Below are 26,479 nucleotides of genomic sequence, written 5' to 3' on the forward strand. Positions count from 1 at the left end.
TGGGGTAGTAGGTATGGGGTATTTGCTCCATGTGGGTATATTTGTGGCTAGGACTTGGATTCCCAAGTCACCCAGCCTTCCTGCACTGAGCTGAGGAGAGGAAGGGCTGGCTGGTCCAGTCAGGTCATGAGAGTCCTCTTGAGCCTCTTCCAGCCAGTCTTTCAAGTTCACGGAGAGGGTGTGGTTCCGGGCCTAGGCTCGTCTTTTGGGCAAACACACCACTCATTCCCCACAGAACAGGCCATGTTGAGTGGGTCAGCAGGTTGGTCATAGATTATCTGCTGTATCTTGGGGACCTAGCTGTGGTCCCCAGTGCTTCATGGAGAGGAGCAGTCAAGACCTCTTCTCGGAACCTTCTAGGATGTGTGTGTGTTGTGTGTGCAGATGTGTGTGAGCTCATTGTCTGTGGTGAATGGCAGAGGAGTGTGCGATGAGGAATGTGTGATGAAGAGTGGGCGAAGAGGAAACTCGGTCTGCCGGCTCTGACCCAGTGGCTGCTCCTCTCTCCTCTTGAGTGGAAGGAAGTCTGTTCCTGCTCTCCACGGCTCTCTCGCCTCCATCCCTGCTCTCCCCCTTCTCCCCAGCCCTGCATGCCTTCTCACCTGCTAGCTGCTTCTCTTTGGCCTGCTTGGACAGTGCCTGGCCTCCGACCCTGCCCTTCTAACTGCATGGTCCCAGCTGCTATGGCTGTTCTGTGTAGCATGTGCTCCCCTCCTCCCCTGCTGGCCCCACCCCTTCCAGAAGCTTCATGGGGGGGATTGGGGGGCAGGGGTACCAAGAACCCCTGGGGTGGAGGGGGCAGGGGAATTATTCCTCTGTTTCCTGCTTTTACTAACGAACCTGCCATTTTTGTGTCTGGACTGATTTGTCTGAGGAAACAGTTGGGTTTTACTAATCTTAAACCATCCCTCCTCTCTGCCTTCCCCAGACACTTTCCTCCATTCCCTCTACCTCTACTGCCTCTCCTCTACCCTCCCTCAACTCCTCCCCACCCACCTGGCTGACCCCTTCCTTAGCAGAGCTCCCTAAGTCCCTTGTCCCCTGCTAGCCTTTCCCCAGCGCTATGGGTCAGGAGAGGGAGATTAAGGTGATCCTTTCCCTGCAGGGTCCTCCATGATTGATCTGAAACTTCCAGCCTGGAAGGGAAATCAGGAGGATGTCTTGGGTTTCTACAGTCTGCTCCAAGTCAGATCCTTCTAACTCAGATGGGGCCAAGAAAGGACAACCTTGATCTTGGCAAGTGTAGAGGGACAAAGAGAGCCCATAGCTTGAGGGCAATTCCAGGATGGTGCCCTGGCTTCAGAGGCCAAGGATGGAGGTGTCCTGAGGTGCTTTGGGACCAGGAGGGGAGGAGTGAGGAGCACAGCTGAGCGTGTGCTGCTCACTCATGTGAGGGCTCATTCATGTGAGGGTCTCTCACCAAAGCCTAGACTTCAGGGAGTCAGGGTTAGCTGGAGATCCCTGCACTGACTGGGCCATAAGGCAACTTGATGTGGACATTTGATGACCATATGCTATGTTTCCTGAGCTGTGTTGAGGTTAGTGGGAGTTCCAGGGACATGCCAAGACTGATGTTTGCAGGAATCCTGATTAGGATGAGCCCGCTTATAGTTGGGAGGTGACTGGCAGCCCAGTTCAGCCTTTCAGGACAGCAGCAGGGGACATGGAGAAAGAGTGAGTGCAGCCATATTGCCCTAGGGAGACCCACTCACCTGCCTAACCTTCCTCAACATATCCCTGCCCCTTTATTCTGATCCCTTCTTCCTTTCTTCAGTTCCCCTCTGCCCAGTCCAATCTCTAACCTCGTTTGCATGTTTTTGTGACTAACCTCTCCGACCCTCCCTTTCCTACCCAAACCCCATTTCCTAGCTCCAGGACAGGGTAGAGGGGAGAAGAAATAAATCACCACCAATCCTCCCCTCAAAACGAGACTCAAAAGTATTCAGACTGGCCCCTCCCAAGCTACCTGTCTCCTCCTGTCCTTGAACCCAGTTCTTCTAGCACAAGGTTTGATGGTTCCTGGGAGGTGGCTTCTTCAGTCTGTGCTCTGCTCAGCCCCACCCTATTCACCATGAGGCCCCAACCAAGCATGAGGCTTGCTCTTAGGAGTTATGCCTCACTCTCTTGACAATAGAAGACCAGCAGCTGGAAGGTGGCTGGTGGCCTGTGCTACAGATTGGAGTAGGGGACATCACACTGTGTGACTGGCAGGCCCTTACTTCATTAATTTCCCTGCAAAGAGGGCAATTTTGAAACCTTATTTGGAGAGCAAGCAGAACTCTAAGCTGCAGGGTGGGGCTGACAAAGAACCAGGTCCTTAGTGGCCCCCTTGGCTCCTCCCCTTCAGCTCCTCTGGGGGACCAGGTGAGCGTTTGCTGAGTAGGGGGAATCAGAGTTGCCTCAAAGGTAGCGCCTGCCTTCTCCAGTCCAGTGTCCAGTACCTCTTCAAACACTAGTCACAACCCTGCTCTTGGCATCTCGCTTTCTGGGGACTGTTTTTCCTTAGGTTAGCCCTGCCTTACTATGCCTAGGGGTAGAACAGCAAGGGACCTCCATAGAAGGATGAAGTGTGAGCTGGGAAATAGCATGAGGCCATTCTCTTTTTTGGAAGAAAAACAGTGACTCACCCAGGTATATAATCTCAGCACATGAGAGGATGAGGCAGGAAGATTACCACAAGTTCAAGGCCAGTTAAGGCTTTATAGACTTTATAGAGCTTAGGGTTTTTAAACCTAAGCTCTAGACTAGTTTAGGTTTAAAAAAAAAAATGACTTAAAAATATCAGGATAGAACTTGAGTGGCAGAGATAGGATGTCATGCAACTCCTGTCCTAAGACTTGCAGCCATACCTGGGTCTTCCTCCTCCCTGTTGCCTCAGGGTCTCCCCGGCTAAGACTGCTGGAAGGGCTGTAAGTGAGTCTCAGCATTGCTACCCAGGAAGGGCAGGAAGGGGAGGGCTCCTCTTTAGAAAGAGGCTGGGAAGCCACACATGTGCTCTGCTCTCTGCTGAGAGAAAGCTGCTCCCCACCCCTCACAGTGGGGCCCCTTCTGAGGTCCCCCAGTGCAGAGCACCTCCCTGGGGATGCTTCTTGAGCCCATCATGGTGAGTGCTCCATGCCACCTTCAGCTCCCACCCGACATGGGTCACGTGGGGCAGGCCTAAGCCTACCCTGAAACCATCAAATCTGTGCTGCTTCCTCTTCCTTCCATCCCCCTCCACTCCCACTGTTCCTCTTCCAAGACAAGCAGACATAAAAATGGGGGTCCCCCTCCCCCACTGCCCCCTGGTCCCTCCCTTGCCCACCTGTGGCTCTTCCCAGGGCGTTGATGCCGGTTGTCTCCTGTCTCTCCCCCCTCCTTGGGCTGGGCAGGTGACCATCTCGGTGGACGGGATCCTGACCACCACAGGCTACACACAGGAGGATTACACCATGCTGGGCTCTGATGACTTCTTCTACATTGGGGGCAGCCCCAACACAGCCGACCTGCCTGGCTCACCTGTCAGCAACAACTTCATGGGCTGCCTCAAGGATGTGAGTAGGGCTTGGAAGGGCTACCACTGACCAATCTGCCACGGGATTTAGTGTGACCTGACCCCTGTTCCTTGTGAGTCCATGGTGGGATTGTAACCCTTCTTTAAAGCCTAAAGCTATTGGCCTCCCCTCTGAAGATCTTCAGGGATGTGGCCCTCAAGGAAGGCTGGTGAGCATGAAGTTGGAAGGCTAAAGCCTAGCTTCAGTCACGTCCTTCACTCACTACCCTGTTGTCTTGGCCAAGTCACTTGACCTCATGAGTTGCCTGATGTGTAGATGTAAGGTTGGTTCCTACTTCAGTCTTTGTGCAGAGCAGTGGAGAATGTTAATATCCACCAGAAGTTAGCAAGCAGGGACTGGGGTAGACAGCAGGTCAGTTGACAGGACGCCTGCCTAGCACATTTGAAGGCCATGGGCTCTATCAGAACCACATCAGCTGAACATGGTGATGCACATCTGTAACCCTGGCACATGGGGGTAGAGGCAGGAAGACAAATCAGTGAGTTTGAAGCCATCTTGAGTCACATGAGACCCTGTCTCAGAAAATAGCAACAGACAGTTGCCCATCTTTTTGTCATTGTGAGTGACAGTTGAGTTGGACCTAGGAGCTCACAGAAGGAGCTGTCTGGCCAGCGTGGAGATGGAGGGCAGGAGAGAGGCAGTAAGGGGAAGGTATAGTTCAAGAACAGAAGCCTGAGCCTTGTGGGCTGATGGTGCTGAGCTTGGAGCCATGAGGATGGGTGATGGCCCATGGCTGCCAGGGAGGGAGGGCCCTGGGTAGCCAGATCCAAGGCTGCTTCTGCTTCTTTACCCACATCCCTGTCCTCTTTATAGGTAGTCTACAAGAACAATGACTTCAAGCTGGAGCTATCCCGCCTGGCGAAGGAAGGCGACCCAAAGATGAAGCTGCAGGGGGACTTGTCTTTTCGCTGTGAAGATGTGGCTGCCCTGGACCCTGTGACCTTTGAGAGTCCTGAGGCCTTTGTCGCATTGCCCCGCTGGAGTGCCAAGCGCACTGGCTCTATCTCCCTGGACTTCCGAACCACTGAGCCCAATGGATTGCTGCTCTTCAGCCAGGGCCGGCGGGCTGGGGTCGGGGTAGGCAGCCACAGCTCTGCCCAGAGGGCCGACTACTTTGCTATGGAGCTGTTGGACGGTTACCTCTATCTTCTGCTGGACATGGGCTCTGGGGGCATCAAGCTGCGGGCGTCCAGCCGCAAGGTCAATGACGGCGAATGGTGCCACGTGGATTTCCAGAGGGATGGGCGCAAAGGTCAGGAGGCCTCTGGACCTTCCCTTCCCTTGACCTCTCTTTTATGTCTGCCCGACATCTCAGGCTTTCATTTTCTGCTCCTAGTCTCCTCCCCCAGTTTTTCTTTGGTCCTTCTGTCACTGTGATCTGGCAGAAGGTCACTCTTTCTTATTTGTGAAAGGAACAATTACCCAAGAGTCGTTGTGGGTGAGAAAGAGCACATTTGAAAACACTAACACAGCACCTAACAGAGAGATGTCCCATATCCTGAAGAAAATAACTCTCAAAGCCAGGAGAGGTGGCTCACACCTGCAATCCCAGCACTCCAGAGACAAGGGCAGGAAGATCATCCTAAGTTCGAGGCCAGTTTGGACTATGTAGTGAGGTATAGATCAGCCAGGGCTACATAGTCAAAACTCCAGCCATGGTTCCTTTTTATTCAGAGCTTTATTTCTTATATTTTGGTTGTGAACCTAGCCTTTAACAGCTGAGCCATCTCTCTGGCCCTAGAGCCTTATTTCTTTATCCTTCAATATCTGGGAGGATTGCTTCTAGGACCCCCAAAGACATCAAAATCCACTATGCTCAAACCCCTTATAAAAGACAGTGTAGTATTGTATGTCACCTATATACATTCTCCTGGGTGACTTAAGTCATCTCTTGAGTCCTCAAAATGCCTCATAGAAGGGAGACACAGGCTGGGGCTAGGGATGGATGTGGCTCAGCTGGGAGAGTGCTTGCCCAGTGTGCATGAAGCCTACATTCCATCCTCAGCACCACATAAACCAGGCATGGTGATGCTTACCTGTAATCCCAGTGATAGGGAGGTAGAGGCAGGAAGATGAAGAATTCAAGGTTAGCTTCAAATGCATAAGAAATTTGAGGCTAGCCTTGGCCAGAGAGAAAGAGCGAGAGAGAGAGAGAGAGCGAGAGAGAGAGAGAGAGAGAGAAAGAGAAGAGAGAATATAAATGCTATATAATAGTGACATAGTTGTCTTGTGATGGTCATTATTATGTTGTTTGGTGAATAAGGACAGCAGTATCTGTGAGTATTTAGTACACACAGTTCTTCTACCCATGTTTGGTTGTTGGTTGTATGAATGCAGAGCCTGAATACACAGAAGATGCCTGGCTCTCTGAGCACTAACTGTAGGCTGACAAACTGTCCACTTCATTCTGGCCATCAGAGATGCAGTGACTCGGCCACCACACCTGCCCAGGCCTGAGAGTTCCAAATCAAGGGACAGCTGGTCAGGCTGCGCCCAGCCAGGCCTGACCCTGCTTGGCTGTAGGGTCGGATGATGTGTTCTGAGTGGTATGGCTGTGAACTAATTTTCAAAACTGTTGTTCTAGCCGCCCTCTCCTCCATTCTTCCTTTTCAGCCTCCCTCTCCCAGTCTTGTTTTCTGCCTGCTAGTTCTGGTGTGCTTGCCTCCATCTTGCTGAACCCAACCAAGTAAGAGAATTGATACAAATGAGGCCTGACACATTATCCAGTTTAAGTGCTTGTCAGCGTTGGCTGAATTTTCTCAGTCCTACAGCTGTCACCACTGCTGGCCTTAGAGTCAGGTGGAGTCACCTCCTCTACTCACAGAGAGGAGGGGACTGCTGGGCTCCCTCACTGGAGAAAGCCATGAAAAAAGGACTTTAGTCTGGGCTCGGCCTCATGACAGTCTCTAGTGTTCTGCACAGGTGGTCAGCCATCCTCTGGCTGGAAGTCTATTCAGGGACTTGGAGCAGCTGTTCAGACACAGCTTATACCTTCCCTAATTTTCCTGAGTGCCCACAAGCCAGTGTTGAGGATTGAACCCAGGGTCTGCTTCTGCTAAGCCACACCCCGGACTCCATTTCCCTGCTTTTCTATAGTGTGTTGCTCTTATGCATGTCCCAGCATGTGTGTAGAGGTCAGAGGACATTTTGGGGAGCTGGTTCTGGCCTCCCACCTTGTTGAGAAAGGTTCTGTTTCTGCTGCTTCCCAGCATACCGGAGCTAGCTGACTTCTGGGGAGTTGTCTCCATCTCTCATCTTGCCATAGGAACGCTGGGATCTTGGGTACATGTGAGCACATCTCTTATGTGTGTTCAGGGGATCCAACTTGGGTTGCCAGTCTTGCCTAGCAAGTGCCTTCACACATTGACCTGTCTCCTTGGCCTTCCCTGGTTGTTTTACTTTTGGGTTCTTTTAGTTTGTCTTTTTAAATTGTGGTAAATTGCATATCACACAAAACATGCAGTCTTAATCATTATCACGCCTGGGGCATTGATTACATTCGTGTTGCTGTGCAGCCCTCACTGCCTGAGGTTGTCTGTATTAAATATAAACTCTCCTCTCCCTCTCTTGCCTCTGGCTGCCATTTCTTCTGTTTTAATCTGATGACTCTGAGACTTCAGATTAGTGAAGGCACATAGTATTTCCCCTTCTTCTTTTTCCATTTTCATGTGTTTATATTCATGTTTGCATGTATGTTGGGGCACATGTATGTGGGTGTGCATGCATGTAGAGATGCAAGACTGATGTCAGTAATTATCCATCTTGTTTATTGAGGTAGGGTCTCTCAATCAAACCCAGAGCTCACAGATATGGCCAGACAGCTTGCTCTGGGGATCCCTGCTCTCTGCCTTCTAAGGATGAAATTACAGGTGGGCCATTGCACCCACTTGCCATTCATGTGGGTTTCTGGGGATTTGAACTCTGGGCCTCATATATGAGGAGCAAACACATTAAGCACTGAGCCATCTCCCAGCTCCCTTCTTTTTCCTCCCTCCCTTTCTTTATTCCTCCCTTTCTTTATTCCTTCTTTCCCTCCCTCCCTCCCTCCTTCCCTTCCTTCCTCTTCCCCTTCCTTCCTCTCTTCCTTTTTTCTGACATAGGGTCTTGCATGTAGCCCAGGCTAACTTGGAAATGGAGATCCTGCTGCCTTAGCCTTCCTGAGTGCTGGGATTATAGGCATCTGCCACCCACCATGTCTGGCTTGTGTATTTGCCTTCTTGCCTTTGGGTTCATCCGTGTTGTAGTGTGAGTCAGAGCTCCCTTCCTTTTGAAGTCTGCATGCATCTTGGTGCCATGCTCATAACTTGTTTATCCATTCTCCCATCAATGGATGAGTCAGGTTGCTCCAGTTTCAAATTTGGGAGTGACTCTGGAGCAGAGGTCAGAGCACACTTGTTTCCTCTCCAGAGCTCTCCGTTTCACACTACTCCTCCTTTATTCCTTCTTCCTTCCCCTCCCTATGCCTCTCACATCCAGTTCTTGGTGAGATTCCAGCAGTGAGCCAAAGGATGGGTCACAGCAGGCTCTGCGGACTCTGGGTAACCCTGTTAGGAGAGGGGTCCAACAGCAGGACCCTGAAGTAGGCGATACTTTGTCATGGGAGAACAGGCTTGGGGCCACCGGCTAGTGCCATGGCTCAGCAGATAAAAGCTCTTACTGGTCAGGTCTGATGGCCTGGGTTTGTCCCCCAGATCCCACAGTGGAGAGAACTAATTCCTGAATATCACCCTCTGTCCTACACACACACACACACACAGACACCACAAAATATCACAACACATAGAAACATCACAACATACACACAACATCATAACACACATCACAACACACATATATCACAACATACACACACATCATAACACACACATATATCCTAACACACATCACAACACACATACATTACAACACAAAAACACAAATATCACAACAGACACATATATACATCACAACACACACACACACACACACACACACACACACACACACACACACACGCACAGGCTTTAGGGTCTGGAGAGAGTCACCTTGCTGCTCTTTCAGAGGATGAGAGTTCAGTTCCCAGACCACACCAGAGACGCGCAACCGCCTGTAACTCCAGCTGCAGGGGATCCCACCCCTTCTTCTGCCTCTATAGGCATGCATACACATGTACACACATGATAAATAATAAAATAATTCCTTAAACAACGACTACTTGGAGCTGGGGAGGTGGTTCAGCAGTGACTGGCATTTTTACTTTTGCAGGAGACCTAGGTTTGGTTCCCAGCACTTACGTGGCAGTTCACATTCCTACCTCACATGTGTAGGTGTGCACAAACACACACAAGATAAAAATAAATAAATATTAAATAAAAGAAAACCTTACAAGGGAGCCCAGGGCGTGAGTAGGGTTTTGAGGACGGGACTGGCTTCCAGTGTCTGTCAGGAGGCTTTGACTTTGCTCCTGAGTCCCCTCATGCTCATCTCCGGCCTCTCCTCCAGGCTCTCCCTCTCAAATCCCCACCATACTCTGTCTAAGAATCCCAGTGGCTCCTTATCAATCCTTAACCTTGCTAGCAACTTTGCTTTTACTGTCTTTGGTTACATAAAACCATTCTGGGTGCATGGTACCCTGATTAAATAGACAAAAGCAACAAACATCCTGAACCACAACACACACACACACACACACACACACACACACACACACACACACACTCAGGGTTCCTGGACACAGGGACACATATCTATAAGCTCAGCCCTCTGTGGTCAGAAAGATTTCCTGAATTCTAGGTTTTATATATAGGAATCTGGTATATATAAGGTCCAGATTAGCTAGGCCTACATAAGCAAGTCTCTCTCTCTCTCTGTCTCTCTCTGTCTCTGTCTCTCTCTCTCTCACATACACACACACGCACACACGCAGAGGGGTTGTTCTACAGTTTAAGAGTACAGTCCTTCAGATCCCAGGTATTTTTTTCTAATTCGACCACTTGTCTCAATCTGTCTTCTGTTGCTGTAACAGAGTGTTGGAGACTAGGCATTTGTAATGACAAGTTCACCTGGCTCACAGTTTTGGAGACTGTGAAGCCCAAGGGCATAGTGTCAGTTTCCAGGGAGGCTTTCGTACTGTCCTAACTTGCAGCAAACTGAAGGGCAGGCATTCCCACCCAAAGGAGACAATTAGGAGGGGGCGCCTCACTGTTTAACACCCTGCTCTCCTGAGAGACACTCTGCTGAGCCTACCCTTTACAGGAAAGGCAGGGTCACTGATGACCTAACTACTGTTAAGGATCCCAGGTCCCATCACTGCCACAATGGCAGCCAAATTTCAGCTTGAGTTTTGGTAGCCAGGAAAGGGGTGTGTCTGGAATCTTAGCACTCAGAAGCCTGAGGCAGGAAGATCACCATGAGTTTGAGGCCAGCCTGGATTACAGAGTGAGTCTTAGACAAGCCTGAGATACAATATGAGAGTTTTTCCAGAATAAAACAAGGGGCTAGAGACCCTCAGTGGTTATGTGTCTTTCTGCTTTTGTGAAGAACTGCAGTTTGGTTCCCAGCCCCTGTGTCCAGCAGCTCACATCCTCCTGTAACTCTAGCTCCAGGGATCCACTGTCCTTTTCTGGCCTCTGCAGGTACCATCATGCACACATGGACATTCAGACACACAGACACATGAGTACAAATAAAATACATTTTTTTTTAAAGCAAAGCAAACAAAACCAATAGCTGCCCAAAACAAAATAAGACAAAATGACTCTTCTAACTAAGGAGCTCCAGCCCAGCTCCTCCAGCCTGTACCCTAGGCCCCAGGAGCTAGCTTGCCTGTTCATCTTGTCTTCTGGCTGTAGAGCCAGCTTCAGGCAGGCCTGTATGGCTGAAGGGTGGAAAAGGCGGGCTCTGGGGTTCTTGACTGGGACTTCTGTTATGTTCCTCCTCTGCTATGGTCCTTGGGCTGGTTCCCTGATTTCTGTAAGCCTCACTTGCTGGCTCAAAGCAGGATAGTAAAGGACCAGCTTCCTGGAGTGGCCGTGAGACTGCATAGCACACTGTTGTAAGAGCTGGTTGGGTGTTTGTTTCCAGTAGAGGGCTTTAGATTCAATTACAGTCTCCTCCAGGCTCTCTGCCTCCAGCTCCCCATCCATCTGCGAGGCTGGGGATGGGATGATCCAGTGAGTAATCTGATACTTCTAGGGTACAGGAGTCTGAGTGTATGTGCCTCCCGTATAGTTTAGAGGTCTCCTTTAGGTGGCTAGGGAGGGTCTGTACAGAGGTCTGCAGCACATTACAGCAGGGCGGGCTCTGGGACTGGGTCTCAAGCTTCTGGATTCGAGAACTGCAGTTAGGTCCTTTGGGCAGATGGTAGTGAGGCTAGACCCCAGGGACAAGGCTGTTGGTCATTCTCCCGAGTCTACTGTTAAGTGCAGGATGGAGGGGGGTTGGATAGGAAACCCAGGACACCCTTTCCAGACTTTGACTTCCCTTCCCACTGAGGTTCACTGTCCTTTGGTCCGCAGGGTCCATCTCTGTGAACAGCCGCAGCACGCCATTCTTGGCCACTGGAGAGAGCGAAGTCCTGGATCTGGAGAGTGAGCTGTACCTGGGCGGCCTTCCTGAGGGGGGCCGGGTGGACCTGCCACTGCCCCCTGAGGTGTGGACAGCTGCTCTCCGGGCTGGCTACGTGGGCTGTGTTCGAGACCTCTTCATAGATGGACGGAGTCGAGATCTCAGGGGCCTTGCCGAGGCACAGGGGGCTGTGGGTGTTGCTCCCTTCTGCTCTCGGGAGACGCTGAAGCAATGTGCATCAGCCCCCTGTCGAAACGGGGGCATCTGTCGAGAGGGCTGGAACCGGTTTGTCTGTGACTGCATCGGGACCGGCTTTCTGGGTCGGGTGTGTGAGAGAGGTGAGGCTGGGTTTGGTCTTAGGTATCCTGTGTCAGAAGGACCCCTCTTCAGAGCATCTCTCAAGCCAGCCCCAGACTTTCTCCCAGTAACGACTCTCTTGTTTTTTCTCTCTTTCCCCTTTCCATTTTTTCTCTGTTCTCCATTCCCTGGACAGAGGCCACTGTCCTAAGCTATGATGGCTCCATGTACATGAAGATCATGCTGCCCAATGCCATGCACACAGAGGCAGAGGATGTGTCCCTGCGCTTCATGTCCCAGAGGGCCTATGGACTCATGATGGCCACCACCTCCAGGGAGTCAGCCGATACTCTGCGCCTCGAGCTGGACGGGGGGCAGATGAAACTCACCGTCAACCTTGGTAACCACCCCATCCCAGGCCTCCTGGCCTCTCCCTGGCCTGCCTCTGACCTACACTCCCCTCTGTCTGGAGAAGCTGGTGGTGACACCAGTTTGGAGATAGTAGCACCCTGAGTCTGAGCTCCTGAGGGCTGAGACACTGTCCAGGCCCCACAGTCTGGAACAATGGTCCATGGCTGACAATGCTGTGGGTTTATGACCCAGAACACAGCCTCACACACACCTGTTGGAATGCATCTGAGTGTGATAACTGTCCTCTCAAGTCACTCCTATGGAGTGTTGTGGCATCTGCCCCGCACACAAAGATGACACAAACTCATTCTTGTCTGCTGGTGCATTCACTTGCTCATTCAGGGCTTATTCATTATGGGATGGCTTGTTGACATCTGCCAGGTATAAGCCCAAGCTCAGCTAGGCCCAGTGGCAGATATAAGGACCACAGACAGCTGGCCCCTGCATGCAGCCACCCTTAGCTGCTCTGCTTAGATCAGAGCTATCTCTGGGATGTTGTGGGCAGGTTCCTGTGCACACTCCAGAGGAACATGCTATCTCACACTTGTCTCACAGCTTGAGTTCATGGCTGTGTCTCACGTGAGTCCTGTAGGTGTTTTGGGAAGACACCAGCTCACCAGGCAGGCACTGTAGACCAGGCTGGCCTTGAACTCACAGAGATCCACCTTCCCTGCCTCCTGAGTGCTAAGATTAAAGGTGTGTTTCACCATGCTTGGCCCAATTATGAAATTTATGTTGACTTGGCCAATGTAACTAAGCTAGCAATGACTGGAGAAGGTGGCTGTGTCAAACTCAGACCTTAAACTCAGAGTTTTGGGTGGGAGTTGTCAGCCTGCTGGCTCTCTCCATCTTGTTATCTCTACTGTGTCCCATGAGTGAGAACAGGGTCTAACCTACATATTTCTTGTTGGTCTTCAGGGGGCATAAAGGGCACAGGTAGGTTATCCATTAGGGTATCATGGGCCCTGGCTTTTGTGGTCATGATGGGAAGAGAAAGAAGAGTTACTCATTTGGTTGGTTTGTAGGAGACTTCTTGTGAGGGCCAACTATGTATTAGGTCAGGATCCAGAGCCAGGGGGCTGCCTCACAGACAGCAATTCAGGGCACCCTGAGTGGAGGGGCCTGCAGTGTCCAGGCTGCTGACACAACTGTCTGTTGCATGCTATGAGAGTGCCACATCCAAGGACCTGCCCTGTGGAAGCCTTCAAGCCCCAGAGGCTAAGCAGAGCACCATGAGTCTGATCACAGGGGGAAGGGGGCTCTCCAGATTGCCAGAGCTTTCAGCTTTTAAACATGCTTTGGGATTCTCATCCTCACCTTGATCTCTGGAGCATTTCTGGGGTAGATCATGGGCTTTGGGGGCCTTGTTTAGAGACTTGTGTTGACTCCCTCATTGTTCACCTGATCAAGGATAGGCTGAGAGGCAGGAGTTGGGATGGGAGGCTCTGTGGGTGACCAGAACCTCAGTTGGTCTGAGGCGGTACCTACAGCTCCGTGCTGACCTGCAACCACAGCTCACTGAGTGGGTGGCAGATGACAGCTCTGCCAGGGAACACAGAGTCTCCCTGCCCAACTATATTCCTTTGGCACTGTCCTAGGAGAGAGGTCCTGCCAGGGCCCCATGTGTCATTCTGCCTTTCTTAGTCCACCTGGACTGGTTGCATGCATGTGCTCTTACATGGCTAAGTGCTTGGCTCTGCTGTGGTGGGGCAGAACAGGGAAAATCTGGAGCCTTTGATCCTCAGAGAGAAGACAGATGCTCTGACTCCCTTGGACTGTTCTCGATTCCCTGGGAAGAAGCTGGAATTTCTTTAGATGGGAGATGGCATCCTTGACCAGGAAAATTGATCTTGGTGGGCCTTTGGGACCTAACACTTGGGATCAACCCCCTTTCTACAGGCTTGCCTTTCTGTTTGTGTCTCATGAATCTCAGTCAGAACAAGATCCAGAGAGATATAGTCTGAATGTCCCAGAATGATGACGCCACCAGCCTGCGCCCTATGCCTCTGGCTGTGCCCTATCCCCATCTACAGAGACATGGGTGCTGAGAACTAATCTCTAGCATAGGTCATGACTAAGCTGAGACCAAACTCATCTGTTTGCAGATTCCTCAGAGGGCACAGAGGTGTGTAAGTACCAAATACACTCCAGTGTGGCTCCTCAGCCTGGGAGGGGGACCCAGGATGGAGTCGGGTGCCGGGGCCTGTTTCCACATAGCATCACTGGTCCAATGCAGCCCTGAGTTCCTTATTCCTCATCCAATGAACCAGCCAGGGCTGCTGGGCTCCAGATAGGCAGCATCATGGAGGCCACAGTTCTGTGCTGGGCTCGCTGCTGAGGAACACGTGGTTTGTTGCCTCTGTGTGGGCACTAGAGACACAAGCGGTCTCTGTCCAGCTGCCCAGCCTGGAGCTGAGATGAAGAGCTCTGGGCTTGGGGACAGAAGACCCAGGGTCTAACCCTAGAATCCATTACTGGGTAAGCTAACTCCCCTCTCCAAGCCTGCTCTTTTCCTTTTTAAATCAGGGCTAAGAATCTTTACCCATGTGCCCTGCCTGAGGAATCAGCTGGGTTGGAAAAATGCTTGCCTTGCAAGCCTGAAGACCCGAGTTCAATCACCATCATGCATTTGTAATCCCAGCCAGGGAAGTAGAGACAGGGAGATCCCTGGGGCTTACTGGCCGGCCAGCCTAACCTGATTGGTAAGCCCCAGATCACAGTGAGAGACAAAAATCAAGGCAGACGGCTTCTGAGGAATGGACACCTGAGGTTGACCTCAGTCTGGCCTCCAGATAAGCTCGTGTGGCACCTCAGCCTGGGAGGGGGACCCAAGGTGGAGAAGGTGCCAAGGCCTGTTTCCACATAGCATCACCAGTCCAATGCAGCCCTGAGTTCCTTATTCCTCATCCTGTGAACCAGCCAGGGCTGCTGGGCTCCAGATAGGCAGCAGCATGGAGGCCGCAGTTCTGGGCTGAACTCACTGCTAAGCAACAAAAGGTTTGATCTCAATGTGTGGTCTTTGTCTGTAAGGAGGGAAGCCAGAGGTTCAAGAGTAGCTACACAGTTCAGCAGACTCCCAGGCAAGAACACTCAGAGGTGGTCCTGAAGAAGGAGCAGAGATACCAGGGGAGACCCTGGTAGAAGGGGCCTTCTGTGATGGCCTCTGGAGATGGGGAACCTGTTACTTAAGAGAGGGTCAGAAAGGCTCTGGTATCTCCTTCCAGACAGAGGACCCAGTGGACTGGAGAGTACCTCCTTCAGCAGTTCCTTGATCAAGCCACAGTCCCCGAGCAGGGGTCTGGTCTCTGTTTCTAGGGATGCTAGTGTCTCCTGGATTCTTAGCCCTGTTGCAGTGTGGCCTGTTCTTTGCTACCTGGGTCTGGTCTGTTCCCAGGAAGTGCCCATGACGTCTCTATGAAGGGCATGGTCTGGGCTTCAATGGGTCTACTTCTTCAGCCCCTGCCCATGTGCATTCCCTGCTCTCCATTCAGAAGCTGGTGTTGTCCAGAGATGCCCAGTTCTGACATGGACACTCTGGTCACTGGGGTCTTCTTCCTTAGTGTCCTCCTGTCCTTCTCAAATTTCCCCTTGCCCCTAAGTTCTCACTGGTTTTGCCGTCCTAAGCCTTGTTCATGTTTTAAGTCAGCAGGGATACACATGACACCCCAGGGCCCTTCAGCTCCTGGGGTCATGGCTGGACAGTGAAGATATCTGTAGGCTGGGAACCTGAGTGACGATGGCACCAGGGCCAAAGGCAACTTTTCTGTGCAATGCTTCTGGAGAAAAATGGCCGTGGCATTCTGTTTGTTTGTTTGTTCATTTTTATTTTGTTTTGTTTTTCAAGAAAGGGTTTCTCTGTGTAACTTTGGAGCCTGTCCTGGAACTCGCTCTGTAGATCAGGCTGGCCTCAAACTCACAGAGAGCGCCTGCCTCTTCCTCCCAAGTGCTGGGATTAAATGCACCAGCACCGCCAGTGTGACTGTGTTTTTGAAGCTCCTTGCGTGGAACTGGATAATGTTTCACCCCAACCTCACCCTCAGAAGTGAATTAGACCAAGCCAGGGGACCATGCTGTTTCCTTCCATTCCTCTCTCTCTGTTTTATCCCCGTTCATTCCATCCCATGTTCACACCACCATGCCTTTCTTTATGTCTGACATCAGTGTGCCCATCCATTCTCTGCTCTGAGGTGCTGGCTGCTAATAGGTTACTGATTATCACTCTCTGAACAGCATTTTGGGGAATGTGTATGGAAGAGCTGCTTTCTCCAGCCCGCTCTCCCTGCTTTCCTTTGGGAGGGGCCTGCCCCCTGGATACCCATCTTCAAGGGGAGTCACTGCAGAGTAGGCTGGAATGTCACCTCTTCTCTGGACAGATGGACACCCCGACACTCCTGGTATATTCTATCCTCAGGATGGGAAAGTCAAGCTCTTTGCTTTGTCCTGCTCCCTTATAGGAGACTGACCTGCCCTTCCAGCCCCCTTTTTTCTTTTTTGGACCCTTCATTGGTGAAGGCTCTGCTGGCTTGGAGAGAGCCCCTGGGACCTGACTCCAGCGCCTGGCACCCGGCCCCCTTCACCCTGACCCTGACCAGCCCCCTTCCCTCTGCTCCTGACCCTACTCTTTTCTCTCTGCCCTCCTGAGCCCCTCCCCCCACTGTACTCCTTGCTGCTTGTGTCTGTCCTTTGACCTTCTGCTGTCCCCTTGGTGCCCAGGCTATGGCTCAGGGTCTCTGCTGCTTCTCCCACTCTGCTGTGGTTGATAACGCGTGTGGAGCTCAGCTGTACCGGCCCGAGGGGCTCATGACCCTCAGAGTCACAGGGGTTCACCACCCCTGCAGGAACCTTCCCTGGCCCAGTGGATGCCAGTTGCATCCTGGGCTGTCGGGCACGTGGCTAGAACTTGTTCATGGAGAACCCACAGGAGGTCAGGGCATCACTTTTAAGTAGGTTTAGAGACTGTCTCCAGAAAGATCAGGGCCACACCAGGGCACACCCTCAACCTACCCTAGCCTCTCAGCACTGAGGAAGAGAAAGAAGTTCAGGCTCAGAGGGATCTGCCCCAAGTCAGAGAGTTTCTGTAGGACTGAGGCGAAGACTCAGTACCCCTGCCTCAGCCCCAGGCAGTCCCATCACTCCAGCCTGGCCAGGCTTTGGGATTATGAAATGCTTTGGCACCCTAAGGGCATACTAGAATTCAAATGACCCAGGGCTCTGTCCCTTTGAAAGGGCTGGCTGACTCCCACCAGCCAAAGGGTTGATCAGAAGCTCTCAGAGCCCTGAGATGTTGTATTTGTCTACATCCTGGCTTTCTAACCATGAGAGGCCCTTCCAGACTTGAAACTGGGGGATAGCAATGCCAGGCCTGGGGCAGGATTGGGGGGCCTTTGCTTGCCAGTGACTTGCATTGGGCCTAGAAGTCATGATTTGCAGATTTTGGTGTCCTTACCTGAGGCCTTGGTTCCTCTTTAGAAAAATTGACAAAATGTTAGTTTTTAAGGGTGGAGGAGTATTTGACCCCTAGTGGTAGCTTGGTGCCCTCAGGGCAGGGACAGATAGAAGGAAGGTTCCTGTAGGGGTGGTGCCAGCCTCTGGGGCTTTGGGAGGTATATGGCCTTAGGAAGGGGGCCCTGGGACAGACCCCTCTTTTGAGCTCAGAGCTTGAGGAGTGACATGTCACACCTGAGCTCTAAGTAGGGTGTCATCCCAGAGCAGGGGATGCAGGAACCCTGGCCTTTCCTACCCATCTCCCTCCCAGGGATTGGGTAGATGTGGGTTCGGCCAAGCCTTCATCCCCTGGCAATCCCCTGTACGGCTGGGATTCCCGAGGTGCCCGTCTCCCTCAGACACGAGAGGCCTGGGCCCCTCAAAAGGGGGAACACAAGCCCTCTTCCCACTGCCTGACTGCCCTGCCTCTTGGCTTTGGGGAGGGTTGAAGCCCTCTTGGGGGCAGGAAGGACAAGGGTCCAACTGAGGAAGGGGAAAGGGCACCTGGGCACGCGTGGTCCCCAGAAGGTGGCCCCGGAGGGAACCCCTGCCTGCAGATACCCCTCCCTGTGAAGGATGTAAAAAAAAAAAATCAAAAACCTTGTTTTGCCTTTTTTTCTCCCTCCCCCTCTGCCCACCCCATGGCCCCCCCAGACTGCCTGCGCGTCGGCTGCGCACCTAGTAAGTGGCTTCCCTCTTCTTCTGCAGAGACCCAAAGGGTCTGGGAGGCTGGGCATTGGGATTTAGGGAGAAAGGGATGGGGGTGGGTGGGAGAGGTAGTTTCATTACTAGCTGGTTGAGGCGACTGGCCAGGTGTGTGGGGAGGGGAACAGGCATGGGGTTGGGATGGGGAATTGTGGAGTGCACGATGGCTAAAACGAAGCAGAATCAGGGAGAAGTGGTTGGTAATGATATTTATGGATTCTGGGAAAAGGGGGCAGGATGCCTTGTCTCCCATAGGCAGCAGCAGGAGGCAGAAACTGGATCTAAATGGCACCTGCTTCAAGAACACAAAGCCTGGAGACATAATGATGCGTCTCCATCAGTGACCACAAGGGGGCAGGCGAGGTACATGGGAAAGGCAACTTGGGCACACCTCTGCCTGAGTTCTGCAGAGTTCCTGTCAAAGTCAGGAATCAGAAGGAGAGCTGATGTAGATAGGTCCAGGTCTCTCTGCCCCTGGGCTAGTGCTCAGTCTCAGAGAATTTCTGCAAGGTGTGTCTTGAAGTCAGATCACCTAAAGAGTATGTGGCCGTGGAAGGTACAAGTAGAGAGTTTGTGAATTCAGTGCCCCCTGTTTTATGTGGTGTGGCACAGTATGTGCACACACCTAAGGCCTTTTAAGGTCAGAACCCCGAGTCCCAGGCAAACTGAACACTCGGCACCCAGGGGTGGCTCAGAGGTGCCACAAAGCCCAGCAACATCTGACAGACGTGTATGTTTATCGACAACCCCACTGTCAATAAGTGGTCACAGCCTCCAAGAAACAGACCTTGTGGCCTTACAGGCTCTTTGAGTGCTGTGTAGGGGACAGCAGTTCCAGGGTGTAGAGTTAAGCAGGAGTATCCGGCGAAGTGTCAGTGGATCTCAGCTGGGCTGTGCACATGGAGGGAAAGCTGTAGGTGCCCTTCCTTTGAGGGTGTGTGTGTGTGTGTGTGTGTGTGTGTGTGTGTGTGTGTGGTGTCGGGAGTGTTAGGTTTGAGAATTCAGCTGCTAGTGTCACACAATATAGGTCCTTCGGGGACCAAGGAAAGGTGTGTGTGTGTTCAGGGCCACCGTTCACGTCACATTCTATACAATTGGCATAGTTTGCAGTTATACAAAGTGGCAGGATTGGATGCATTGGGTTTGTGACCCCAGGTGTAAGATGTCCCTGCATGCATTCCAGGTGTGAGGTGAGAGGCAGACACACGGAGTGTGCACATGTGCACGTGGGCTCCTTGTGTCTGGGGTGATGACTGAAGCTGTCCGTGCCCTGTGTGAGTGCCATGCTCACTCCCCCCTTGGTGCTGCAGGTAAAGGCCCCGAGACACTCTTTGCGGGGCACAAGCTCAACGACAATGAGTGGCACACAGTGAGAGTGGTGCGTCGTGGCAAGAGCCTGCAGCTGTCTGTGGACAACGTGACTGTGGAGGGTAGGTGGCCTGGACTCATGGTGCTGCACTTACTTCTAGTGACCTGTGCTTGGTTTTTAACCCCTGCACGGGTTGTTGCTTCTAGGGAACTCATTATAATGCGTCTGGACCCCAGGGACCATTTTAGCTCCCAACAGGCAGCGCCTTTGGGGACATTTGTTATCCTTCCACTGACCCCTGCAGCTTCTCCCAGGGTGGTGGGATGTTAGCGCTGGCCCAGGACATCTACTGATGTTGCTTGCTGTGGCCCTGTGTCAAGGAGAAGATGTTTCTGGGAACACAAGGCCCCATCCCAGAGGTGACCCCGTGTTTGTGCACTAAGTTCCTCTCCCTCACACTGGTCTTATGTCCTGAGCAGGGCAGATGGCAGGGGCCCACACTCGGCTGGAGTTCCACAACATTGAGACGGGCATCATGACAGAGCGACGGTTCATCTCTGTGGTGCCCTCCAACTTCATCGGGCACCTGAGTGGGCTGGTGTTCAACGGTCAGCCCTACATGGACCAGTGCAAAGATGGGGACATCACCTATTGTGAGCTTAATGCTCGCTTTGGTCTACGTGCCATTGTGGCCGATCCTGTCACCTTCAAGAGTCGTAGCAGCTACCTGGCATTGGCTACGCTCCAAGCCTATGCCTCCATGCACCTCTTCTTCCAGTTCAAGACCACAGCCCCCGATGGGCTTCTGCTGTTCAACTCAGGCAACGGCAACGACTTCATCGTCATCGAGCTGGTCAAGGGGTGAGGGGTTGGGCATTGTGGTGATGTCCCCTTGCTGATCCAGATACAGCTTCCCTGGCCATTGGGAATATTCAAGGCACCCAGACTTCAGGTCAAGATCCACACCCCTAATCATCAGCCAGGAGGGTTCCTCCTCAGCCAAGATGGAGAAGCTGAACCCTGCCTCCAGGCTGCTGGTCCCTCAGCTGCTTCCTTGCTAGGGCTCCCGGTTACTTCCCTTCTCTGCCCACTGGCCTCTCTATGCTGTGGCAGAAGTGTGCCCAGTCGTTCTCTAGCCCTGGAAGATTGCACCCCCAAGCTGCTTCCAGGTGACCTTAGCTGTATTACCCAAACTCCCCCTTCTGTCTGGCCCTGTTGGGTCTCAAGAGCAAGTGTGTCTGTGACCTCCCTGGGACAAGACTTCATGTCACAACCTTTGGCCCTTCCTTAGGATCTCTTCCTCCACTCCTCCGTCCCAGGCCCCTAGCTCCCCAGACAGCAGTAGCTCATCCTCTCCTGGCATCTCAGTGGTCCCCACCTGATCTACCGTTTCCTCCCTACTGTGGGGCAGGTACATCCACTACGTGTTTGACCTGGGGAATGGCCCGTCCTTGATGAAGGGGAACTCAGACAAACCAGTCAATGACAACCAGTGGCACAATGTGGTGGTGTCCAGGGACCCAGGAAATGTGCACACATTGAAGATCGACTCCCGCACTGTCACGCAGCATTCCAATGGTGCCCGAAATCTGGATCTCAAAGGTGGGGCTGGACCCTCTGGAGAAGGCCAGCCCTAGCCCAGCTCCCCTTCTCCAGCAAGATCACTCCCATACACACACTGCAAGCGGTCAAGGCTGCTTCTCCTTTCTCTACCCCAACCCCCTTTCCTGCTCTCCACTGTGGTCTGGCTAACATTTCTCACCTGGGTCTCACTGGGCTCTGTGAAGCCGCCTTAAGATAGCGCACTGGGCAAGCTGTTTCCCACCAGGGTCCCACCTTCTTCTGTGAGTCAACAACAGTCATTGCATGGTCATTGCTAGAACCCAGAGTGGGTGGCTGGGAGGAAGAGGAGGAGAGGAGAAAGGAACAGGAAGAGAAGTGGGAGAAGGATATGGCAGATTGGGCATTGGGACAGGAGACATGAGGCTTGCAGCAGTACCAGAGCAAGCTGGGATCCATGATGCCTCTGGGCACATGCCTACAGCATCCCTTAGCTCTGTAGGGCCCCATGTGTGTCTGTGTAACTCAAACTGTCAAAACTTGGGGAAGATCTTCAGAGCCAGTGAATTCACTTCCTGAATCTCCCAGACACACTAGTTTGCACGGCATTGCTGCAAATCCTCCTTGCTCCCAGGAGAGGGCGATGTGGTACAGAGAATCAACCCAGTCTTCAGATACGATGCCCAGGGCTGCTGAAGCTCCACTAGACAGTGGTCAGGACTTCCCTTGTAGGAGAGTTAAGAGTCCATGTGGGAAATTGGGCGTCTCTAAGGAAGACTTCTTCCCGGAGCTCCAGTTGTCAGGAGGACTTTGGAGGAGAGAAGACTGCTGAGTGGGGAGAGACCTGCAGTTCTGGGAAATGGAGTCTTTGGGAAGGAGGGAGCGGGGGTGGAAGGATGTAGGGCTGCGCATCCATGAAAGGCCCTGATTATAGACCGGAACTGGAATCAAACCTGTGGGAGAGAACATGAACGAGTCTCTCCAGCTGCCCCCACTATCATAGGCATCTGGGCTTCTGAGGGAGAGGAGCAGACAGATGGCAGAGGGAAGGGAAGAGGAAGAGGTGGTGCTGTGGGGAATCTGCAGGTCGCTGCACCTGGTAGGGATACCACGAGCCTTTCGGATGTCTGGGAGGATCCAGTGGTGGGATGCTAGTGTTCTGGGAGGGGAATGAGGGCCAGGATGGCAGGGTGTTGATAGCATTCCCTTTGCAGGGGAGTTGTACATCGGTGGCCTGAGCAAGAATATGTTCAGCAACCTGCCCAAGTTGGTGGCTTCTCGGGATGGCTTTCAGGGCTGCCTGGCCTCCGTGGACCTCAATGGGCGCCTCCCAGACCTCATTGCTGATGCCCTGCACCGGATCGGGCAGGTGGAGAGGGGCTGTGATGGTGAGTATGCAGCAGAGTGGTTAGGTATGGCCCTGAGGCTTCTCAGGTCTCGCAGAAGCCTGTCCCACAAATTCTGTGACAAGGAGGACAGGCAAGGGATGAGTCATACTCTCCTTGTTCTCTTCCACACTGACCCCTAGTCCCAAACCTAGCAGCCTTTCACTCTGGTGGACCAAAGGCAGAGCCTCTGTGCCGGGCTATGGAACTTGTGCAGCCCCCGGGGGTGTGGCTGAGCCGAGGGCATTTCTCGTTCCTTCTCTTTCCAGGCCCCAGCACCACCTGCACCGAAGAGTCTTGTGCCAACCAGGGCGTCTGTCTGCAGCAATGGGATGGCTTTACCTGTGACTGCACCATGACTTCCTATGGAGGCCCAGTCTGTAATGACCGTGAGTGCCTGCAGGGCTGGTCCCCAAGAGTTCTCACCCCTGTCCCCAGCCACAGGATCTGCCTGGGAGGAAGGGAGGGAAGAGGGGTTTTGCTACTCTATCACCACAGAGACTGCAGGGGCCGGTGGTTGCTGCACCTCACTGCTGCCTGAGTCTCTGGAGCCATCTATTGGCAGGTGGCTCATCCTGGTTCTGAGCTGGCAGGACATCTGGTTTTCTTAGACATAGGCCCCGCTGTTCCCTCTTTCTCCCCCCAACCCAAGAGTCCCAGCTGCAGGTTGTCCCTTTGAGCCACAAGGTTAGTCCCTAGTGTCCTCCCTTGCTAGCTTGCACATAGTTGAGGCCCCTCCCCAGAGAGAGCAGCTTTGGCAGCATTTTCTAGTCCCCTGTGGTTGGTGGCCATCAGCTGGTTACAGCTTGGCAGAGGGAGGACAGCTGGGTCAGACATGGGGGTATGGTGGGTGTGTGGAGGCTTTGACCTTTCTGATGATTGGGATTGGGGTGTGGAGATAAGCAAAGGGACGTCAGAAAAGACACCCCCGCCCCCAGTACAATCACAGGAGGATGAAGCTTCCTTGCTTTTGAAACACAAAGTGAAAGTGAGCCAACAGGGGCCTGGAGATGCCTGGAGGTGGTTACAGCAGGCCTAGGTGAGACCTCCTGCTGGGCTCCTGCCACTCATCTGGATCCACATCATCTGATGGGAGTCCTGAGTCATTCCAGGGGACAAGGCTTTTGGGTGGCTGTTGGTTTTTCCTTTGGTAAAATGTCCAGCCCCTCTTCACCTGCATTTCCTGGTTCTCAGGTGTGGCCAGCTGTCCCAGCTCTGTCCCCCAGGAGTTTCATCTGACCTGCTATTCTATGTGCCTCCCTAAACCTCCCAGCCAGCTCAGGATCACCTCAGCCCTGCTGTGTGTTCTACTTGGCTTCAGTTGGCACAGACCTGTTCACCCTAACCCACTCCACTGATGGTTTGATGCCACCTGAAAAGCCCTCCTATTTGATCCTTCATCAACCCCCAGGCACAGGGGGTCAGTGGTTGGGTTCTGCTAGAACCTGGGGTCCCTTGACTGTGATGGTTACTCCTACTGTAATGGGATTCTGGGAATGGCAGTGATACCCATGTCGTTTTTTCTTGCTCAGGATATAGGGAATCTGGCCTAAGTATGGCTGTTCATGTTCACTATTGTGTGTCAGGAAAAAGCCTAGAGCTGGAGGCAGAGCGTGTATCTAGAGAATTGCTCGCTCCATCTTTGGGCAATTAGAGAGCATTCTCTAGGTTTTAGGTTGGTAGAAAAAAAGGACACCGGAGCTGAGGGGCCTGCCTCACCCTGGGAAGTGTCATCATGGCAAGCACCTGTGTATCTGGTGGTATAGCCCGAGCAAAGCTGTGAAACTAAGGAAAAGGTGGGTGAAGCCTGGAGCCCCCAAAGGGCTGGATCGGTGCTGTTCTGAAGTAGCCAGTGCTGGCTGCAGCTGCTCTGAGGTCTTCCCTACTGCAAGGGCAGATGGAGAAACTGGGTGGGGTGTTAGCCATGCTCCCTTTCTCCTGGGGCCTCTCCTCTGTCTGGCTTTTCATGCCAGCTCCATGTCTGCCCTTCTTGGAGCCTTGCAGGTATACACTATCACACAGAAATGAGCAAGGAGATTATAGGCAAGGTGGTAGGGCAGAATTGGTCTCCTAAGGGTGTTCAGAGCTGTCTGGATGGAGCCAGACTAGGAGGAAGAGAGGCCTGACCTTCAGACAATCTCTTCCTACCTTTTACATCAGTTTCTCCATCTGTGCCATGAGGGGTTGGGGGAGCTCTCAAGGGTCAACTCTGGCAGACCAAGAGAAAAAAGATCAGTAGAAGAAGCAAGTAGAGACAATGGAGGCAGGACTTTCAATGAGAGAAGAGAGGAGAGCAATGTGCACACCAAAGCCCCGGGCTCCTGCTGTCTGAGGCAGTTTCTTGCCTTTCCCAGGCTGTTAGCTCTCACATGGCTGCTTCTCCATCTCTCCTCATGTCTGTAACCTCTATTGATCTCTTGCACACCTCCATCTCTCTCTTCTTTCTTACCCTCTGTGTCTATGTCTCCCCCCAACACCACTATCTCCAATTCCCACTCACCAATATTGATTGGCCTCCAGGCGGTTTCCCTTCCTCTCCTCTCACCACCACCACCAGCTCCTCCCTCTCTCCCTCTGGGGCCATAAATTTTCTGCCTGCTTGGAGCTGTGTCAGTCTGTACTCCAGAGCCAGGGGCGCAAGGATGGGAGAGAATGGGCAGATGGAGAGGACCTCATGGACCCACCCTACTGTGTCTCCTCGCTTGTGGAGCTATGCACTACTTGAAGCCTACTCTTGGGTACACCTAAAGACTGGTCTCCACTTTTGAAGGGTGTGATGTGTGTGAACACCCCCCCCCAATCTAGCAAGCTGAGGAAGTGGTTGTAGCAGCAGAGGTGCTGTCCTGAGTGCTCTCTCTCTCTCTGTCTGTCTCTCTCTCTCTGTCTCTCTCTGTCTCTCTCTCTCTCTCTCTCTGAGAAGCAGAGTCTCAATATGTACTCCAGGCAGGACTCTAGCTTGTGGCAGTTTTTCTGCATCAGCCCAACAAGTGTTGGAATTCTAGACATTAGACCCCAACCTGGCTTGTCCTGGGTCTTGACTGTACCCATGAGCCCAGAGATCACCATGACAATTTTGCACCAAAATGGAACCTGGAATCAAGAAGTAGGAGCCACTTTCCCTTCCCCCTCCTCTTCAATCCACCTTTCCTTTCTACTCACCTGCCCCACTTGCCCTCAGTTCAGGGTCCCCTGTGCATCTTTCCCCTTTCCTCATCTGCCTCCTGCACTGCACCCTCCCTTGTCCAAGCAGGATGATGTGAGTGTGAAGGCTGCATCCAAATGAGAGGGGGTTTTATCTGCACATATCTCTGGGGCCATGACAAACACTTCCTAACCCACTGGAGAGCAGATCTCAGTGTAAGGATGTAAGGATGCCTCCTAAGAGAGAAATGGTTCCTTTAGCTGGATGTAAATGGACCACAAGGTTTTGTCCTTCCAGACAACTGTCCTGGAGATCCCTGGGGAGCTAGGGGCTGAGACTAGAGAAGTAGGGGAGGAGGGAGGGTTGGAGGAAAGGAGAAGAGCCTTGTGTAAGGGTAGGCAAACATCTTGGCAGGTGTGAGTGTGTGTGTGTGTGTGTGTGTGTGTGTGTGTGTATCCAGTGCCTTTGGATAGGTTGTTTCTAGGAGTATGGATGATTGTCTCTGAGGGTGAGTTTCAAGGGGGTTGGGAATGTATGTTGGCCATTCATTGCCTATAATCAAACATGTACATGTGTCTGTGCACATATGCCTCTGTAAGCATTTGGTATGTCAGTGTCTGATCACAGACATGCATGTATCTGAACTATGTGCCTCCCAGCACACTGGCGCCTATAGGGACGCGTGGGTGTTTTCATACCCAAGCTTGTCCACAACCGAGCGTGCACATGTGATCCAAGGGGTGCCGAAGAGGGCTGTGGCCACATCTCTGCGTACTGGACCAGCAAGCACTTTTGGGGCTTGTCCAGATGGGGGAGGGGAGGAGGAAGAGAGCTGCTTCTCTTGCAAGCCTCAGTCCCGTTCAATTATTCAGCAGGGCCCCTTCTCCAGGAGGGGGGTGGCAGTGGTGGTGATGGTGATGGTGGAAAGCGCGCTCCCGAGCACGGGGGAGGGGTGGGGCGCGTGCATAGGAGAGGCGAGCGCCGTGCGGGCTAGCCAGGTGCCACGCCGCGGAGCTGCCCAGCGCCGCCCGCAGATCGGGAGCCGCTCGGGTCCCTACGCCCTGCCCCCCTCCTCCTGCGCTTCCCC

General features: G+C 52.7%; 1 protein-coding gene across 5 annotated transcripts in view; it reads left to right on the forward strand.

The window, feature by feature from the left end:
• The window catches only part of Nrxn2 (neurexin 2), a 99,380-nt gene that overhangs the window by 40,153 nt on the left and 32,748 nt on the right, over positions 1 to 26,479 (forward strand). For all 5 annotated transcript variants that reach the window (XM_051193723.1, XM_051193720.1, XM_051193719.1 and 2 more), the window contains 10 exons: positions 3,372 to 3,533; positions 4,368 to 4,806; positions 11,051 to 11,437; positions 11,593 to 11,796; positions 17,946 to 17,972; positions 19,307 to 19,426; positions 19,785 to 20,166; positions 20,717 to 20,907; positions 22,080 to 22,253; positions 22,520 to 22,639. In XM_051193723.1, the coding sequence (XP_051049680.1) occupies positions 3,372 to 3,533; positions 4,368 to 4,806; positions 11,051 to 11,437; positions 11,593 to 11,796; positions 17,946 to 17,972; positions 19,307 to 19,426; positions 19,785 to 20,166; positions 20,717 to 20,907; positions 22,080 to 22,253; positions 22,520 to 22,639 (2,206 nt within the window). The remainder of the gene's footprint in view (positions 1 to 3,371; positions 3,534 to 4,367; positions 4,807 to 11,050; positions 11,438 to 11,592; positions 11,797 to 17,945; positions 17,973 to 19,306; positions 19,427 to 19,784; positions 20,167 to 20,716; positions 20,908 to 22,079; positions 22,254 to 22,519; positions 22,640 to 26,479) is intronic.

Source organism: Phodopus roborovskii, unplaced genomic scaffold (assembly GCF_943737965.1).
Source record: "Phodopus roborovskii unplaced genomic scaffold, PHOROB, whole genome shotgun sequence".
In the NCBI taxonomy this organism is placed as follows: Eukaryota; Metazoa; Chordata; class Mammalia; order Rodentia; family Cricetidae; genus Phodopus; species Phodopus roborovskii.